We start from the raw sequence: 20,723 nt of genomic DNA on the forward strand, positions 1-20,723 counted from the left end.
GCAGCAAATTGTGGGTTAATTAACCCACAATTTGCCATGGTACATGCCTATAATTAGTAGTTCAGTAAACTGTGGGTTGCTTAACCCATGATTAACCTGTAGTGTCTGGTTTTGGATGTCACATAGCAAACCTCGATCAGCCCAATGGGGGGTTGAATATTTTAAAAGGCTGTGGAACATACCCAGCATACACTATGGCAAATTGTGGGTTAATTACCCCACAATTTGCCATTGTTACATGTGAGCAGCCCCATTGTCATCAGTGTAATACAATAAAATCATGCAAAAGCTGGGAAACCACCAAACAGATTGGTGGTCAGGAAAAAAGGGGTATGGCCATCTGGGGAAGACTGGAGGGCCATATTGGAACCCCAGGGGGGCTGGATCCCTCCCTCTTTCTTTCACTCACACTCGCGTACACGCAGATCACGCATTGATCAGGCTTGGAATGTTCAGTCCTTACAAGCCATGTCCAAACCCTAGTTCACACAGTGACAGTAAACCTATGTTCAAGACAGGATCACTTCAACATGCCAGTGAATGAATATCCACCATACCAAACACATCGCTTCGCATGGAAAACTAGATGCCAGGGAGAAGGCCGCCTTCTTTGTACAGAGCAGTCATGCCTTCAATCAGACGTGGTACAATCCAGACAGAGGTTGACCACCTCAGTGAAAACTAGACTTAGGATAAATTATGCCCAATATTTAGGTTTGGGTGAGGCAAAGGCGACATTTGGAGACCTGTGTGATTTTCTGACCATATATGTCAGAGAGGCAAGCCACAAGAGGCAATTTTCTTTGCTGGACTACTTTTGGACTTGGAGGACCTAGGCATGAACCACAGTATTTTCCCAAGCCTCTTTGTAGCCACATATGTTACATACTGCCCATACCTTGTCTCCACCTCACCAAATTATGTTGTTCTCTATGGTTTTTATGGGGTAGAATGTCAGCTGTTTGAAGGGCTTGTGCCTGTGTCTCCCACCAGGATGGTCCTACAATGAAGGAAGGAAGGAATAAATGTGCTGTGGGCACAGATCTCTGCTTCCATATGTTGTCCATTATTCCTGGAGTACATGAAGTTTTTTGAATATGTGTCTTCAGCACATGGAATGTGGCTGCATTCAGCAAGCATGGGAATAATCTCTTGTTACATCCAGATGTGTTGGGCCAGGCTCTGTTGTTACTCATGCAAGTTGCAGCTCTGCCTGCTCTCAGCAGAATGGATTGCCTTTGAGCATTTCTTATGCCCGAAGCAAAAAGCACCTTTATCTTTTCTCCCCGTATTATTGCCAAATATGAATGATGTTAACGCAGGACAGAAAGCAAAATCAAATCGTTGCCAATGCAGGCTTTTTATTTACATTATATACAGATATAGGGAAAAGCTGGTTTAAGCTTCATGTGTGAAAACACCCTTAGTCATTATCCCACAGCCTAAATCATTCTGTCCTCCAGAGAATCAAATTTCAGTTTTGTTTTCCTCTGATAAACACTTGGTCTAAAATTGAGTAATCCAAAATTAACAACCGTTTGACAATTAAGAGCTCCTGGTTCTTTTGGGCAGAGTGCTTCCCCTGACTTCTTTGAATTTGCAGTTCTGTTTTGTTGTTAAAATAATGAGTAATTCAACAAAGAAAATGTGTGTATGGCAATGTGATGTATAACCACACAGACATGGATTCATCAGAACTTTGCAAACCAGAAATTTCCATCAGGTATAAAGCTAGAAGGAAGCAGTCAGTTGAGCCAATTTCCAAGGGGAAACCCGGGGTGGGGTGGGGGACGACACTATTTATAAAATGCCTTCCCATCCACTAGGTCATGCTCCTTTGATTGCCTATACCAGCTTTCTCCAACCTGGTGCCCTCCAGATACTTTGGACTACAACTCCCAGCATTCCTGAGCATTGGCTATGCTGGCAGGGGCTGCTGGGTGTTGTAGTCCCAAAATCTGGAGGGCACCAGGTTGGGGAAGTTCGCCCATACCCTGAGGAGCTGGGCAGCCTGGCTGCCCCCATCTAAGACAGGTTGTGTGAGGAGGACATTGGGAAAGCCAATAAAGATTAGGGGTGAAATTGGCCACTTAGCACGTCCTCCGCATGTTGGGCAACTGAGCCAGAAAACTTTGCCCATCTCCAGAATGGAGGTGAGGACAGGATTTGTTTAAGGCAGCCTCAAAAAAAAAAATGCAGGAAATAACAGAAGGGGCATTATATGCTGAGGATGAAGAGAGCCTTGGGTAGCATATGTGGGATAAAATGTTTCAGTTTCATGTTTCAGTTCCAGATGCAGTAATCTTAATGTCTAAAATAATGTACAAACTGAAATATAAGTCTCCTTCCCAGATATCGCCTGTGGGCAGAAAGCTCTGCTACCCACAGGCCTACCTCTTTTTCTCCCCCCCCCCCCACCCCGCACCTCCCCTGCACCTCCATTCATGGTTGGGGAAGGAATCTACATCAGAGACAGAGAATCTAGAGTCCCACCAGAAGTGTGAGTAATGTTCCTTTGGACATTCATTGGCTTCAAGGAGCTCAATAGCCACTGGGCAGATAGCACAGGCCAGTACTGCGGTCAGTAAGTCTGGGGTGTTAATATAAAGAGCCGGTCCTCTTCCTTGCGGATCCACTTCATAAGTTTGTTGACAGCACTGACAGCTGCTGCTTTGGTTCCCAGAGGGCTGAAGCACACATAGAGTTCAAATGCACTAGTCACCTGGAGAAAGGAAATTTTAAAACCATTACCAGCACCACAGCAATTCCTCTAGTGTTATTGCCCATGTTGAGAGCAAGCTAACCCTCCATTCTTATTGCACTCAAAGAATGGTTGCCATGCTGGTTGCAAGGAATACGCCATGCTTTTCACTGGTGCAGCTGCTGTTGGTGAGGGAGTATGTAAGATTGCAGATAGAAACTGGACGAAGAGTTCTGTGTTGCACTAAATCTTGCAGGCTCCTTTACCAATAGCCAATATACGTTTCCAACTTGTTTAAAATTACATGGTAATTTAACTATTGTTAAAAAGGTAAAGGTGTCCCCAACCAGTCGTGTCTGACTCTAGGGTGTGGTGCTCATCGCCATTTCTAAGCCGAAGAGCCAGCACTGTCCGAAGACGCTTCCGTGGTCATGTGGCCGGCAAGACTGAACACCGAGGTGCACGGAACGCTGTTACCTTTCCCGCCGAAGCGGTACCTATTTATCAACTTGCAATTTCTTGCTTTTGAACTGCTAGGTTGGCAGGAGCTGGGACTGAAGACGGGAGCTCACTCCGTCACACAGCACTCAGGTCTCGAACTGCTGTCCTGCCGACCTTCCGGTCTGCATAATGGCACTTTTTATCACGTAATTATTTAAAAGTTAAATAATTTAAAATCTTGCAATTCCGAGCATGTCCCAGCCAGCATGGCTGTCTGGAGGGATGCTAGGAGTTGTAAGACTTTTTTCTGTCTAAACATGCATAGGATTGCACCCTGAATTATGTTTCAATCACACAGTAATGAGTATAGAAGAAGAATGTATCCAGAGGGGATTCCCTCAGATGTACAAATAACAAACAGTTTGTTAAAATACAGCTAGCATCCCTTTCTGATCTTATGATCTTAAAATGACAAATCCATAGAATAAGAGCACACTCCTATGCACGTTTAGACAGAAAGAAGTTGTATAATTTCCAGCACTCCCCACTGGGAGTTGTAGGACTTCTTTTCTACCTAAACATGTATAGGATTGCGCTCTAAACCAATATGTCTGCTCAATAACAAAGTTACACCTTTAGGTTTGGCAGTTCCTGCTCCTGGTTTTGCTTTTACTACAGTTTTTCTAGTAACTCCAGCTAAGTCACAGTAGCATAGAAGGGCACCTCTTACCCAGGCCAGGAGGTTTTCATTTGATCCAGTGTAATAGATGTTATTTAGAGGTCGGGAGGAATTATGAGCTCGGCTGTGTAAATACTGATACAATCCCAGAAGCCTTTCCTTTTCGTCTTCCGTGATGTAGGGAGCATCAATCTCTGGGCTGGAAAAACAAATTCTCCTTTAATTAAGCCTCTCATCATGAATGTAAATGAAAGCAAAACACAGCAGCACAATCTCTTTTCATGGGATAGAAAAACATTCACCTGGTACAGAAATTGGAACCAATGAACCTGCTAAGTGCTCTCCTTATTGTCAGGTGAGCTATCCTTGAAACAGAACATCTTTTTACTAGGGCTGAAATTTTACTAATAATAGACACAGTTAGGTGTAACTTGGGAATTGGGATCTGGATGGGCTGACTGGAGACCAGCATGAAGTCCACAATGCATGTTGCCTGTGCAGATCAGATGTGCTGTATGAGTACCATGCAATTGGTCCAGTAGCTGGGACTACAGTATAGTTTTGTTTGTAGTGGCCAATATCATCCCAGAACAAATTACTAGTCTGGAAGGATAACCTTGGCAGTCATCCCTCACCATCAGGTCAGAAATAGGATCTAGGAACAACATTTTCACAATGCATCATTCTTCCCGGCCACCCCAATAATTTTAAAAGGGCCTGGCTGTAAAGTACTGATACAATCCTAGAAGTTTCTCCTTGAGCACATTACAGTGCATACGCAGTCCCTTGAGAGTATAGTTTTGACTTCAGATTACTCAAACAAGAACAGGAAGGAGCACAGCAGTGGAGAGGCTGGCAGAGTGTAGGCCCGACTCTATGCTGAAGTCATGGTCATGGGCACTGCTGCTTCTGCAGGGGTGTGCAACAACTCTCACTGTCTCTGTTGCTTGTGTCACCTGTAGGCTGCCCACGTTAACTTTTCATTGCTGCTCACTGAAGTGATTTACATGGTATAGTAAATATCCATGGTCTGATGGCCCATCTGCAAGGCTCCAAATCCTGGCCAGTGTAGAACACCAACAAATGCGTAGCAGGATGGTTCACATACCTGCAGCTCAAAGGCTGGATTCACTTTTGCTTCCAGATGTTAACACCCATGGGATTTGTTTTTAGTCTCTCTTATGAACTCAGATATAGTCTGATGCCCCAAGGCTAACCACGGATGCCATCCTGACTGATACTGACTATTCTGACCACAGACAACATAGATTAAATCAGTCCCATCCATCCTTGTTCTTAGCAAAGTACCAGGGGTGCTTCCATACAGAGGGCTCCAAGCACTAATAATGCAAAGGCACTGTGTAATTACTTTATCTTTTTTTTCCTTAACAAGTTTTCCTTAATTGTAAGAAAAAAGATGGAAGTAATGGGAAAAAATGGGAGAGTTATGACTAGAAGACATTGTCGTCTGGATCCCCCGTAAAATTCTGTGAATGAGGCAGGGCGATGGCACAATAAAAACCTCATCGAGAAGCACCCTAAATATGAGCTGGGAGAGATGTTGCCAAGAACTGGCTCTTACCTTGTGAAGAGTCCTGAACTCTTAGATTTGTAGATGAAGTGTCGGAGGTCTGGGATTCCCACCTGGGAGACACAGTAGAAAGGAGTGCGTAGTGCCTCCAAGAGGGCATGATAAACACCACGCTTCTTCAGGCGTTCTTGGAACCTGTGCTTGCAGTCAGACATGGTAAAGAAGTCCTCACGGTCAGTGGAGATCAGAAGAAGGCACAAGTCCGTGTCTTGTTCCAGGTAGGAAATGTGGGCATGGAAGAAACCACTGGAGTTGAACTTGGGCAGGCATATGGGAGTCCAGGCTTCTCCTTCTCTAAATGAGGAGGACGAACTAATGAGGTTAAAGAGCAAGTGGAGGTCAATTGGATGCAGGAACTGGTCCTTTTTCCTCACCAGAGATACCAGCTGGTTCTTGGACAGGAGGATGCCGAACACCAGGCTTTTAGCTTTGGCTTGCTGGAGGCAGGCGCTCACAGCATCCCTGACTCCAGCTGCCATAGGCAGGCAACGTGCAGCCCCCATCAGGAAGCTGGGGTCTCTAGCCATCAGGTCTAGCAAGTTGTCCGTGATGCGCTCAGAGCCTGCCAGCAGCCTCCGCAGGTCATAGTTCTGCTTCTGCTGGAAGATGCGGTGGAGCTGGGTCCATGTCAAGAGACTGACCATCTGGTAGTAGATATAGAGGAGCTCTTGAGCAATTTCTTGCTCTGACTGCCGTGTCCAAGCCACAGCAACCAGCACCAGTGGACTCCTGCGCACAAACACCACCTTGTACCCATCTGCTGAGAAGGCAAGGAAAGAGAGGGAGAAAGCACATCAGTATCTTCAAATCAGTGATGGTTTGAAGATATAGCTATCACTGAGTAGCTATAGTTCTTTTGCGGTGGCTCTTGTAAATCTATAGATAGTGCTGGGGAAAAGGGCAATGTCCTAAAAAGCAAGTTTCCTGCAATAGTGTGACGGGGAGCATAAACCTTACTGGCAACCCAGTGTTTTGAACCTAGTTAGGGATAGGAAGCACTCAACTCTTCCCCCTACGTAGACCTGGTTCACACGTAACAACAAACCAAGATCTAATTAACCATGGTTAGTTGGATCATGGGCTGTCATTATGTGTGAACCTGGAATGATGGGTTAACTATGGGTTATTAACCACAAAGAGAAGCTATGGTTTGTTGTTGGGTTGTGAACTGTGGGTTGTTTAAGCCATGGGTTATGTGTGAACGTAGAATTGTGGGTTGTTCATGGGTTTTTTCACCAGGCTACAGATGCAAACAATGATCAAACAAACCATGGTTTATTTTCTCAGTCTCTCGTTATTTATTTCCATCCTCCTTTGCCCACTCCCTCCCTGTATCCTAAATGCGTTTGAGGCACTGCAGTAATAAACAAGCCAGGGACAGAGAGAAAAACAATGGTTTCTTTGATCATCTGCCAGACAAACCCTGGGTAGAACAACAAACCATGGTTTAAATAAACCATGGGTTAGTGTTATGTGCACTTGCTATGGCACAGACACGTGAGTAACCTGTTTTGAACAGGCCCTCACATTTGTCACTTCAAAGAAGGATGAAAAATTTTGTTTGATCTCCCATCCTTAAAGGCCTGGTTGTCACTGAGTTGCTCAGCCAGTGTCTGGGCTATACTACTTCAGACTGCAGTGGGGACTCTTCTGACTGATTACTCCTTCATTCAAAAACTAACTAACTAACTAACTAACTAACTAACTAACTAACAAATAAATTCTTCTGTTTAGAAAACTAGATGTCAGGGAGAAGGGTTCTAACTTAGCCTTCTCCCTGATATGCTAGGTTTTTACATGCAGGTATTTTATTTGTAAGCCCCCGTCTGTAGTCTGAAGTGGTACAGTCCAGACAAAGGTTTACCAGCTCAGTGAGGCCTAAATAAGAACAGGGGGAAAAACTAATGAGTCACAGGTTTTAAGAAGCCATACCTATGGGATTCTGCCTTTGACTGGCACCCACCTGTAGGTTCCTCCCTATCCCCTGCCTGAGTGTTATGTGGCTGTCAAAATCCATTGCTAGTCTGATAAGGCTCTCCTGACCAAACATGGATTCTGATGATCATTTGTATTACATATTGGCTTTGGACTTGCTCTTTCGAGAAAGACCACACACAGATGTACTATTTTATTAATCTAGTCTCCTTCTGTGGCTCCATTTCTAAACATTTCTTAAGCTGAAGATTAAAATAGTTTATCATCTAGTTCAACCAAATTACACATGCAATTCTGATCATGTGCACAAGTTGGCCCTTGCAATCTGCAACTCTTGAAGATCACACCTGATATCTCCCAATGCTGCCAGGTTACTAATGAGCATTGTAAATGCTGGGGCCATTCCAGGGAAACATCACTCACAATCCTTTCTTCTCTCTCATGTTGTTTCGCAAATCAACTTTCCAAAAGTGAGGCCAAATGAATAGCAGTAAAGTCATGCTAGCTTGAGAAGAAACCCTGTTAGTGTGATAGTGGGTACCTGCATGAATAGACCTGATGGCGTTCTTCTCTGCTTCTAGAAAGGATACTAGAGCCATCATCACCCCCATGGTGCTGGACAGGGCCTCTTCGGACCCATAGCGGGAGTACACTGGCTTGCCTGCCTCACTCAGAACAAAGATATGCTTCTGGTGCATGCGCCAAGCATCCATGGTTATGTCTTCTTCCTCCTTCCCTGACAGGACTGAATCCCGGCATGACGCCTGTGGCGACAGCGGCACCATGTCCTCGTGGCTCTGCCTTATCTCTTCTTCCAAGTCCAGTGCTACACCTGTAAGCTGCGTGCTCAGCTCACTGAAGTCCTTGCTGATCTCCTCCATCTTTGTCTGGTCAGCCTGGGCCTCTTCCCTCTCATCTGGGCTCTGGGTAGCTGCATCCTGATTATCTGTGCCAGTCAGGTCCTCATATGACTGGGCGTGAACAAACATGGCTCCCTTCTGGCCTGCCCCTTAGAAAAAACACCACAATAGATATTCAGTTATTCACCCACAGAGGGGCACTGGAGAAAAGCTACAACAAAGGCATCATAACAAAGTGACTTGTCTTTTCATTGGTAGCTCTAGGAACCCTCTATGTGGAAGTATGGAGTGATCATATTACATCACTGCTCTGTGATATGAACTGGCTTCCAGGCTGTTTCCAGCCAATTCAAAATGCTGGTGCTAACTTTTAAAGGCCTAAATAGTTTGGGGCCAGGTTACATAAAGAAATATCTCCCTCAATATGTACCTGTCCAGACCCTAAGATCATCTTCAGAAGTCCTCTTCCGGGTGTCCCTGACAAATAAGGTGAGGCGAGCAGCTACTCAGGAGAGGTCTCTTCAGTAGTGGCATCCCAACTGTGGAAGGCCTGATGCCTACATTGTGGTCTTTTTGCCACCAGGTGAAGACCTTTTTATTTTCCCAGCCTTTTTAGTCCTTCAGTTTTGTTTTTAAATGTGTTATTGTGTTTTTAGATCTTGACCCTGGTGCTGACTTTTACTCCAGGTTTTACTGCAGTTTTATTCTGTTTTAAATTTCTAAAGGTTTTATATTATGTTTTTATCATGTTGTATTTTAGGATTTAAATTTTTGTGAACTGCCTAGAGAGCTTTGGCTATTGGGCGGTATAGAAATGTAATAAATAAATAACTAAGCAAGCACCCCCTCTCCCATTGATCAGAGTGAAATTTACACTCTGGGGTAAGCATGCATGGGATTGGGCTGCAGGTCAATCCAAAAAGGGACCTCTCATATAGTGATGCTGCTCCTGTCATCCAGACTGTTTGCCTACATCCTGCCCTGGACTATCTTTTTTCTCAGTGCAATGCAGAAGTTACTTAGCTCTGTTTTGAGGCTTCTCCTTTCTTTGGCCAAGGGAATGTTACAAGTGTACCTGCTGGTGTAAGCCACTGGTGTATGTGGCTTGGAAATGTTGCCTAAGGTGCAGTACAGACGCTCCTGGTTGCTTTATGTGGCAAAGGGGCTTGCGTAACTCAATGAAGCCATAAGCTATGCCATGCAGGGCCACCCAAGACGGACAGGTCATGGCAGAGAGTTCTGACAAAATGTGGTCCACTGGAGAAGGAAATGGCAACCCACTCCAGTATTCTTGCCAAGAAAACCCCATGGAACGTATCACAAGGCTAAAAGATATGACGCTGGAAAATGAGCCCCTCAGGTCGGAAGGTGTCCGATAAGTTACTACTGGGGAAGAGCAGAGGGAATTTCCAAGTAGCGCCAGAAAGAGTGAAGTGGCCAAAGCCGAAAGGACACTCAGCTGTGGATGTGTCTGGTGGTGAAAAGAAAATCCGATGCTGTAAAGAACAATATTGTTTAGGAACCTGGAATGTAAGTTCAATGAATCAAGGTAAGCTGGAGGTGGTTAAACGTGAGATAGCAAGACTGAACATCGACATCTTGGGAATCAGTGAACTAAAACGGACAAGCATGGGCAAATTTAATTCAGGTGACCATCATATCTACTACTGTGGGCAAGAATCCCTTAGAAGAAATGGAGTAGCACTCATAGTCAACAAAAGGGTGGGAAAAGCAGTACTGACGCGACTTAATGACTGAACAACATAACAAAAGCCTGGTTTTTGCCAGCCTCAGGCTAGCACTGATGGCCCACTGATGGCATTGATTAGAGGGAAGAGTTTTAGTTGGTCATTGGGATTCAGCAGAAAATGGTTATAAGTTTGTAACGTGTACGGGGGAAAATGTCAGAGGTACAGCAGGCACTCAAATTACAATAAAATTATTATTTCATATATCCTCTGCTTGATTGAAAATGAATAGACCTGAATACATTATTTCAATTTTTAAACAAAGATCTGGCTCAGCTAAAAAAAGGTTAACGGTACAGAGACATTACTTTTCTATAGGAATTCTTTTGGAATGACTCCCACAGAGGAATACACATGGAAAATGTTATACTACCAAGGTCACCTCCATGGTGTTTTTTTTTTTTTCTGGTAAGAATAACTGCTGCTGTCTTGCTGCTGCCCTGTCCCTCTTTGTAAATCATCACTCTGGGGTGGAGTTGGCGTTCTTTCACTCACCACCTGATAGCCAGAAAGTCAGAGAAATGGGGAAGAAGGTTCTCCATATCATCCAGAAATAAGGAATGGATGCTCATGCTGTTCCACACAAAATGCAATAATTGCTCTCTATTCATACCTACCTGGTTCTGTGCCCTGGACAAGCCCTGGTGTAGGGCTCTCCGACCTCTCGGCATGCTGTCCATCAGCTGGGGCCAACGACCCATTGGGCACATCTCTACCCTTCTTCTTGTAAACATCAGCAGCCATTACTTGGAAGCTACCGGGGACCTGCAAGCAAACAAACAAAATTCTGCTAGCCTGTATTGTCCTGACATACTGCAGAACTTCCCAGCCCAAGTGAAAAAGCAAATGCATCTAAACTTCTTCCTAGCACCATATCTATATGAGGGCAATAAGTCAGTCCCAAATGTTTTAGTCAGTGATGCAGCTAGGGCTGGACCCCCCGCACAGCACAGCCTCTCCCCACCCCCCCGGCCACCCAGAAAGCAGCAGGTGATGAGGGCAGCGGAAGCAAACTCCATTTTATTCTATAGTCATGATGCAGCTATGATTTAAGTGAGCTTGAAATGCAAACCTGCACATGCTTACAGTATTTTTTTTCCCAGGACTGACAAACGTTCTAACTTATAAAGAATATAGGAGCAGTTGTAAAGCATGGAATGACAATTGGGGGAGAAGAGAAATGTTAGTTATGTGCTTCACAATAGAAGCAATACACAAGGCAGTCTAAAGCCCCCTCCCCACCAAGGCCATTAAATCCAGGGTCTAAAATTACCTAGCTGCACCACTGGTTTCAGTATGAATCAATCTATAGTTACGATGTAAAAAATGAGCATTTTCTGATTGTATCATATGTTTCATTCCCCCTCACCACTTCCCTGTGAGGAAAGTTACTAACATTTTCACTTTACCACTGAGGAAGTGAGCATAAGATATAGTGGCTTGCTCAGCACCACCCAGTGAATTCAGGGCTGAGCAGGTATTTGAAGTCAACAAGTCTCTCAAGGCCTGAGAGATTAGTTCTGGCTAGCAGGCAATGGTAACAGGTATTTCAACCATGAGGCTGGCACCAGAGGATTCAAGTGCCTGGGTATACCCCAGGCCACCAGGATAAACAATACTATATAGCACATGCCCTATTTAGCAGGGACAGTCCCAAATTTCAGGCACATGTCCCTGAAAACTCAGCTATTTGGCCATTAATGCAGGGGTGGTGAACCTGTGGCCTGTCAGGGTGGAAACTGAGCCCATATAGCCCCAGAGCAGTTCTGATTCTGAGGAAGAACAACAACCCGTGGGAGAGGAGCTCGCTCATCGCTCACAGGCACAGCAGCAGGGAGAGATTCCTCCTGCCTGCATTCCTGAGAGAGATAGTGACCCTGGCAGCGAGAGAGCGGGGGATGGGGTCTTGCTGGACGCTCAGCGCAGACACAGGGAGCGGCACCAGATGGAGGGCGCCGAGAGGAGGCGCTCTGCCCGCTTGGCGCTAAAACAACAGTCCCAGTCCCAAGGACCTACGGGTAAGAGGGAGGACCTCTCCATAGCCCATAAGTTCAGAGGTTTCCCGCTCTTCTCCTTCAAATGGGGACCAACTGCCTTATCTGGAGCTTAGGCTACTCTGCTAACTGCCCCAGTGCAGTTCCTTGCTTCGTCGCTGATGATTAGCATCTGAAAGAGTCATTAAGTTGTAATGGAATAAAGCCTTGGAAAGAATCCTCTTCGTCTGTGTCTTGAGTTGGCTATTGGAGGGGACTGTAAGAGGCAGCTAGGGCGCTCCTGACATGGCCTTCTAGATGGTATTAGACTCCCATCAGCCCCAGCCAGCATGGTCAATGGTCAGGGATGATGGGGATTGTAGCCCAACATCTGGAGGGCCTCAAAAGCAATACTAACTGGGTTGTTTTATTTGCCTTTAGGATTTTAAGCTATGAAAGCATTTGGTTTTCATGTGTGCAGCCTCTGACTGCACACACAGCATGGGGAGGATATTCTATTTATTTCAATTAAAGAGGAGCCATTTCCCCACCTGCTTTGTTGTTTGGGTGCCGCCCTTCTCTGCTTGATTGGCCTCTGGGAGCCACTGTAAGTCACTGCTAAATAGCAAAAACTTAAATACAAATACCCAAAGATGTTTTAATTAAAGTTACTGTATTAAATAATTTTAATAAAATACAGTTGAAATCTTAAATAGGAATTTTATTGATTTTTTATTAATAATGTATGCATTAAAAACAAAGGGTTGAATCTGGCATAAGCTCCCTGCAGATGGATGGGGTCCTTCCATCAGAGGGAGGCTTTTGATCCAGCAAAGCTTTTCTGCTGGAGTTAATCTCTGCCAATTCCCCACTCCTTCTGCAGTCTCCAGAACAGTGGGGGAGGTGGCACTGGGGGCTGCAGAGGAAAGGGGAACCATCAAATTGCTTTTCCCCTCTTTTCCACCAGTTTCCAGTGGAAGTCTTCTTGAGGACATCCCCACCAGAGGAATTTATTTTATTTAAAATTATTGTTTATGATTTTTAAGGATAGAACCCTTTCATGGCAGTGTACAAGATAAAAACAATATATAACTATGCAAAACAAATACAGTAGAAAATCAATCTATACATATTCAATAAAAATACTATAAAACAGATAACACCAATAAAACCTGCAGCCCATAGACTCGAAGCCACAAAGCAAAGGATTATTTTCTAAGAAGAATCTGGTATCAAGATTTAACTATGGAATCTGATGTTCACAATTACAACAGGGGAAAAATTACTTCCTCTTCTCACCTCCCCCCACCCCCCAAATGTGTCTATACTTTAATACTCATGGAAATACTTTTAAAAAATTACTGTAAATTTTAAAAAAGATAGTGCTAAAAGATAAAAGCAGCAAAAGATGTCCAGAGTTTCACCCAAGTCAGCACCCCCACCTCAAACATAGGTGGTATTTTCTTTCAACAGGTGCACTAAAAGGAGCAGATCTACGGTAAAGATAAGACTTTTGGCTGACAGCACATGGAGGGAGTAACTGACTGTTTAATATGTGTATGTTTCAGAATACATGCTTAAATTACATGTATTGATATGATGGAAGAGTAACTGATTCTGCTTTTTTCTTAAGAGATGGAACTCTCTTGATACGACAAGTATTTGCCTCTTTTCATGTATGAAAATATTTGGGGTTATTTCATATCGCAAACTTGGATAATACTCCAACACGCTTCTCATGCGGTTGTCATGAAGATCCCCCCCACCCCCTCGGTAAAGTATGACTGACATACTGGAGATGTACCAGGGGCTAGTAATTTCCTCCAATGACCCTAGCTCAGTAGAGTATCTTTTATTGTTGTTGTTCAGTCGTTCAGTCGTGTCCGACTCTTCGTGACCCCATGGACCATAGCACGCCAGGCCTTCCTGTCCTGCGCTCTCTCCAGGAGCGTGCTCAAGTTCATATTCATTGCATCCGTGATGCTATCTAGCCATCTCATCCTCTGCCGTCCCCTTCTCCTTTTGCCTTCAGTCTTTCCCAGCATCAGGGTCTTTTCCAGGGAGTTTTCTCTTCGCAATAGGTGGCCAAAATATTGGAGCTTCAGCTTCAGTATCTGTCCTTCCAATGAGCAGTCAGGGTTGATTTCCTTTAGGATGGACTGATTGGACCTCCTTGCAGTCCAGGGCACTCGTAAGAGTCTTCTCCAGCACCACAGTTCGAAAGCATCAATTCTTCGGCGCTCAGCCTTCCTTATAGTCTAGCTCTCACAGCCATACATTACTACTGGGAAAACCATAGCTTTGATTAGACGGACCTTTGTCGGCAAGGTGATGTCTCTGCTTCTTACTATGCTGTCTAGGTTGGCCATAGCTTTCCTCCCAAGGAGCAAGCGTCTTTTAATTTCATGGCTACAGTCACCGTCTGCGGTGATCTTGGAGCCCAAGAAAGTAAAATCTGTCACTGCTGCCATTTCTTCCCCTTCTATATGCCAGGAAGTGATGGGGCCAGATGCCATGATCTTAGTTTTTTGAATGTTGAGTTTCAAACCAGCTTTTGCACTCTCCTCTTTCACCCTCAACAAGAGGCTCTTGAGATCCTCTTCGCTTTCTGCCATTAGGGTGGTATCGTCTGCATATCGGAGGTTGTTGATAATTCTCCCAGCAATCTTAATTCCGACCTCTGATTCATCCAACCCGGCATTTCTCATGATGTACTCTGCATATAAGTTAAATAAGCAGGGTGACAATATGCAGCCTTGTCGTACTCCTTTCCCAATTTTGAACCAATCGGTTGTTCCATGTCTGGTTCTTACTGTTGCTTCTTGACCCTCGTACAGGTTTCTCAGGAGACAGGTAAGGTGGTCTGGTACTCCCATCACTTTAAGAATTTGCCACAGTTTGTTGTGATCCACACAATCAAAGGCTTTAGCGTAGTCAATGAAGCAGAAATAGACGTTTTTCTGGAATTTTCCTGCTTTCTCCATGATGCAGCGAATGTTGGCGATTTGATCTCTAGTTCCTCTGCCTCTTCGAAACCCAGCTTGTACTTCCAGTAGTTCTCGGTTCGCATACTGCTGAAGCCTAGCTTGTAGGATTTTGAGCATCACCTTGCTGGCATGTGAAATGAGCGCAATTGTGCGGTAGTTTGAACACTCTTTGGCGTTGCCCTTCTTTGGAATTGGAATGTAAACTGACCTTTTCCAGTCTTGTGGCCACTGTTGAGTGTTCCAGATTTGTTGGCATATTGAATGCAGCACTTTAACAGCATCATCTTTTAGGATTTTAAATAGCTCGGCTGGAATACTGTCATCTCCGCTAGCTTTGTTGTTACTAATGCTTCCTAAGGCCCACTTGACTTCACTCTCAAGGATGTCCGGCTCAAGTTCAGTGACTGCACTATCATGGCTATCAGGGACATTCAGATCTTTCCTGTATAGTTCTTCTGTGTATTCTTGCCACCTCTTCTTAATCTCATCTGCTTCTGTTAGGTCCCTGCCTTCTTTGTCCTTTATCATGCCTGTCTTTGCACAAAACGTTCCCTTGAGATCTCCAATTTTCTTGAAGAGATCTCTAGTCTTTCCCATTCTGTTGTTTTCCTTGATTTCTTTGCATTGTTAATTTAAGAAGGCCTTCTTGTCTCTCCTTGCTATTCTCTGGAACTCTGCATTCAGTTGGGTATATCTTCCCCTTTCTCCCTTGCTTTTCGCTTCCCTTCTTTCGTGAGCTACTTGTAAAGCCTCATCAGACAGCCACTTTGCTTTCTTGCATTTCTTTTTCTTTGGGACGGATTTAGTTGCTGCCTCCTGAACAATGTTACGGACCTCCGTCCATGGTTCCTCAGGCACTCTGTCTATCAGGTCTAATCCCTGAAATCTATTCCTCACCTCCACTGCATATTCATCAGGGATATGATTTAGGTCATACCTGAACGGTTTAGTGGTTTTCCCGACGTTCTTCAATTTAAGCCGAAATTTTGCAAGAAGCAGCTCATGATCTGAGCCACAGTCAGCTCCAGGTCTTGTTTCTACTGACTGTATGGAGCTTCTCCATCTTTGGCTGCAAAGGACATAATCAATCTGATTTCGATATTGACCATCTGGTGACGTCCATGTGTAGAGTCGCCTCTTGTGCTGTTGGAAAAGAGTGTTTGCTATGATCAGCATGTTCTCTTGGCAAAACTCTATTAGCTTTTGTCCTGCTTCATTTTGTACACCAAGGCCATGCCTGCCTGTTATCCCAGTGATTTCTTGACTTCCTACTTTAGCATTCCAATCCCCTATGATGAAGAGGACATCTTTTTTTGGTGTGAGTTCTAGAAGGTGTTGTAGGTCTTCATAGAACTGATCAACCTCAGCTTCTTCGGCCTCAGTGGTTGGGGCATAGACTTGAATTACTGTGATGTTGAATGGTTTGCCTTGGATTCGTACTGAGATCATTCTATCATTTTTAAGATTGTACCCCAGTACTGCTTTTCCCACCCTTTTGTTGACTATGAGTGCTACTCCATTTCTTCTAAGGGATTCTTGCCCACAATAGTAGATATGATGGTCACCTGAATTAAATTTGCCCATGCCTGTCCATTTTAGTTCGCTGATTCCCAAGATGTCGATGTTCAGTCTTGCCATCTCATGTTTGACCACCTCCAGCTTACCTTGATTCATTGATCTGACATTCCAGGTTCCTAAACAATATTGTTATTTACAGCATCGGATTTTCTTTTCACCACCAGACACATCCACAGCTGAGTGTCCTTTCGGGTTTGGCCCAGCCGCTTCACTCTTTCTGGCGCTACTTGGAAATACCCTCTGCTCTTCCCCAGTAGCATATTGGACACCTTCCGACCTGAGGGGCTCATCTTCCGGCATCATATCTTTTAGCCTTGTGATACGTTCCATGGGGTTTTCTTGGCAAGAATACTGGAGTGGGTTGCCATTTCCTTCTCCAGTGGACCACATTTTGTCAGAACTCTCTGCCATGACCTGTCCGTCTTGGGTGGCCCTGCACGGCATAGCTTATGGCTTCACTGAGTTACGCAAGCCCCTTCGCCACAACAAGGCAGTGATCCATGAAGGGGATTTGCATCTTACTTTCTGCCTTACAGAAATCACTCCTGCTGGCTAACATAGGACAGAGTAAACACAGAGTGGAGGGTGAGAATCTACCTCCCCACCTAGACACATCCCAACAGTGTACTCCTTTACTTTCTCCCATGTAAGTCACTGGCTACCATATACTCCTACAGACTTGGACCTGGGTTTAGCACTTACTATTGCTACGGACTGAGTGTGAGCCCTTGAGCAAGCTACTTTTTCCACCTATGCAATTGCAATAATAATCATTTATAGAAAATGTGCCAACACATTATAAACACAACAGTGTAACATAAATGTTTAAAGCCAGTATTATTGACCTTTGCCTAGGTAGAAAGAGGCATTGGGCAAGCAGTTTGCTCTGCTGCTGCTACTTGGTAATATTAATTGCTCTTAAGACAAAGACAATTCAGCCCAGCATCTCTCTAAAATAAGCAGTTCCTTGTGCCTTTTTACAGTCTTCAAGCGATGCTGAGAGCTCAAACGAGCACACATTTCAAGGAGGGGTGACACAGCTGCTCTAGGAACCCATCTGCAAGGATCCCCCTGACTTTCCCTCCATCATGTTTTCCCATGGATTGTCCCTCTCTCAGAGAAGAAACTCCTGGAGCATATTAATAACTCAAACCACTGTTTGGTTTCTCACGTTCTGGTTTCCAGTCACTGGTTTTGGCAGGTTAGTAGATGGATTTGTATGGAATTCAGGTTGGCTGGATTTCTGCGCCCAGCCTCCGCAGTGGGGAATTCGTGCCGTTCAAATAACAGTAAGAACAGGCAAAGTTGAAGAGAGAAAGCAACAGGCCCGGCCTCTGCATGTTTCTTCCTGTTCGCTCGTCCGGCCCTGGCTAGCAGGAGCAGCAGCACACAAAGGATACTTACAGCGTTGACAGGAGCGGGCTGCTCAGCCGCTGACGAGCGGCAGCGAGCGTGTCTGCTCCTACTGCTGCCCGTGAGGCCTGAGCAGAAAGGGAAGAAGGCTCCAGGGGAAGGGCGGGGGGTGCTCAGCCTGCCGCTCCCTCCTGCGAAGACGGTGCCGCCGTAGCCGTGGCCATGCTTCTCAAACCAGCCAGCTGATTCTGCCCTTGCCAGCTACCGCCGGGAAAGTACTCCGCACTATCTACTTCTCCTTTCAAATCAAAGGTCACTCTGTCAGCTCCGCAAGTCCCAATGCATCTTGGGGATTGTAGTCCCAAACTCTGCAGTTCAGTCTTTCGAGGGACAAAAGATGAGATTCACAGGAAATGGCTTAGAACTGGTCCACAACTGCCAACATTTGGAAACCCCAAAGGGGCAGATTTAAGCTTTCCTTCACCCCAGAAATCCCTGTTTGATGTGATGACGATGATGATAATCATAATAGTAATTTCTTTGGCACTTTTTAAGTGCTCAAACTGCAGTACATACATTATATCACTTACCCTTACAATAACCCCGTAAGGTAGGTCAGTATTATCATCCTCATTCTGAAGGTGAAGGTGGGGGTGGGGGAGGAAGCCCTGTTTCAATGCCTTCCAGATGATTTATCATAAATCGCTTTGCCTCATTCATGGAATTTTACAGGCAGTCCAGATGACATTGTCTTCAGTTTGTGAACCTCCCATGTTTTCCCACTGCTTCTTTCATCATTTGTTTTTACCAGAAAAAATCTGTTAGAGAGGGAAAACTGGAATAGTTGCACAATGTCTTTGGATTATTGGCCATTGGTGCCCTCTGTCTGGAGGCATCCCAACTATTAAATCCAGTAATGGTGCAATCCTATGGCCGCTAGACAGCAGCTAGATGGCCATAAGATTAGTCGGTTTCTGGGCACCGACCTTGGATCCCGTGCTCCAAGGTTGGTTCCCGGAGAACCACCTCCCTGCCCCTTCTCCCACTGCCTTGTAGGCGGCGCAGATCGTCCTAGATCGTCCTCAGGCTTGGTGCTTGGAAGAGCAGTGTGGAGCGGGGCGAAAGGGGGCGTTCCTGGGGCGAGCAGTGCGGAAATGCTGGTATGATGCTTCCTATACGTCGTCCAGCCTCCCCACCCTGTGCTGCAAGATTGGCCATCTAGCTGCGAATGCAGGGAGGCTGGAGCACAAAGGAGAGAATCCCCTGTGTGCTCCTCCCCCCGTGCATTGGATAGGTGGTCACCTCTGAGTTCCAAGGTGGCTGCCTCACCACATAGGATTGCTCCCTCCACCAGGGGAGCAGAACCTCAGGCCCAGAGGCCAAATCTAGCCCTCTGGGGTTCTCCAGAAGGCTTTGCCTCCTTTCCCTTTCCCCCCAACCACTGTTTGTTTCGTGGTTTCCTGGCTTTTGTGCAGTTTCCCCTCCTTTCTATAAGGTTGAAATGCTGCTCCTAAGGCTTATTATGGGCTCTAAGAGCTTTACATTAAAATATGCTGGTGTTTTTGGTATTTTGGCCCCATCCCTTTTGCCCTCCCAACTTCTAGAATATGCTCCCGGAGAGCTTCTTCAAAATGAAATTTGGTCCTCGAGCTGAAAGAGACTCTGCACCCCTGTTGTAAAGCTTTCTGTTCTGGTGTTTTGATTAATTCGCATCACATTCTTAAATGTTAGATGTAAAATCATCAAAATAGTTGCAGCATATTCTTTCAAAAGTAAGCCCCACTGAGACTTATTCCCAAGGGAATGTGTTTAGGATTGCAGGCATTTGGTCTGATCCAGCAGAGCTTTTCCTATGTTCTTCTGCTCTTGAGCATTTTCACACTAGCAGAAATTGCAATTCTGCATCTTCAGTCCATAAAATGGTCACTCTCAAACATCATTTGATGCCTTACAACTTTGGGATATGTCTACCACCATCCAGTTTGCATCTGCACAAGCTATATACTATTACAATGTTTAATTCTCTGTAGGGTTTTCCAAAATAGTGTTACCAGGTCAAGCAAGATAGATTTGGAAAAAAATGATCTTCAAGAGCACAGTTCTTTAATAGAAGGACTAACAGTCACGTATACAGGTTTCTCAGGAGACAGGTAAGGTGGTCTGGTACTCCCATCACTTTAAGAATTTGCCACAGTTTGTTGTGATCCACACAATCAAAGGCTTTAGCGTAGTCAATGAAGCAGAAATAGACGTTTTTCTGGAATTCTCTTGCTTTCTCCATGATGCAGCGACTGTTGGCGATTTGATCTCTAGTTCCTCTGCCTCTTCGAAACCCAGCTTGTACTTCCGGTAGTTCTCGGTTCGCATACTGCTGAAGGAAAGACTGAAGGCAAAAGGAGAAGGGGACGGCAGAGGATGAGATGGCTAGATAGCATCACGGATGCAATGAATATGAACTTGAGCACGCTCCGGGAGAGAGCGCAGGACAGGAAGGCCTGGCGTGCTATGGTCCATGGGGTCACGAAGAGTCGGACACGACTGAACGACTGAACAACAACAAAAATATAATAACACAAATAATAAAAACCCTGATAAAAGTGTCTAAAAACTTACAAAATTGGCCAAATGCATTTTGACATGAGGTCTTCATTAGCGGCCTAAAACAAATCACTTGGCCTTGGCTATTGTATATTAATCTTTAGATGGAGGTTGACTAAACAGTTCCCTTCGAACAGTTTTTATGACTGACCTATCCTAAGTAGACAATTAGTTATTCTTCAATATAGCCATCAAAAGTTTTTCCAAAAGCCATTCCTGTGGCAGAACAGCTACTCACTATAAGATTATTTTAGGAGAGAGGAGAAAGGTATTTTATGT

At 44.9% G+C, this 20,723-nt stretch overlaps 1 protein-coding gene across 6 annotated transcripts in view; it reads right to left on the reverse strand.

The window, feature by feature from the left end:
• The window catches only part of MON1A (MON1 vesicular trafficking associated A), a 37,862-nt gene extending 19,767 nt beyond the window's left edge, over window positions 1-18,095 (reverse strand). Inside the window, exons 1-7 of one of the 6 annotated variants that reach the window (XM_084839582.1) lie at window positions 17,898-18,090; window positions 10,573-10,720; window positions 7,889-8,356; window positions 5,404-6,172; window positions 3,873-4,020; window positions 2,494-2,722; window positions 1,368-1,865 (exon numbers count right to left, since the gene is read on the reverse strand). In XM_084839582.1, coding sequence (XP_084695708.1) covers window positions 2,582-2,722; window positions 3,873-4,020; window positions 5,404-6,172; window positions 7,889-8,356; window positions 10,573-10,699 — 1,653 coding nt within the window. In that variant the 5' untranslated portion in view covers window positions 10,700-10,720; window positions 17,898-18,090 and the 3' untranslated portion in view covers window positions 1,368-1,865; window positions 2,494-2,581. Of the gene's footprint in view, window positions 1-1,330; window positions 2,723-3,674; window positions 4,021-5,403; window positions 6,173-7,888; window positions 8,357-10,572; window positions 10,721-15,852; window positions 16,059-17,897 lie in introns of those variants that run through there. The other 5 variants (XM_084839583.1, XM_084839585.1, XM_084839586.1 and 2 more) reach the window with 5 other exon arrangements.
• Between the last annotated feature and the right edge of the window lie 2,628 nt (window positions 18,096-20,723).

The sequence above is a fragment of the Heloderma suspectum genome, chromosome 2, assembly GCF_057233095.1.
Source record: "Heloderma suspectum isolate Gila_16-S chromosome 2, 16-S_ref, whole genome shotgun sequence".
Taxonomy (NCBI): domain Eukaryota; kingdom Metazoa; phylum Chordata; class Lepidosauria; order Squamata; family Helodermatidae; genus Heloderma; species Heloderma suspectum.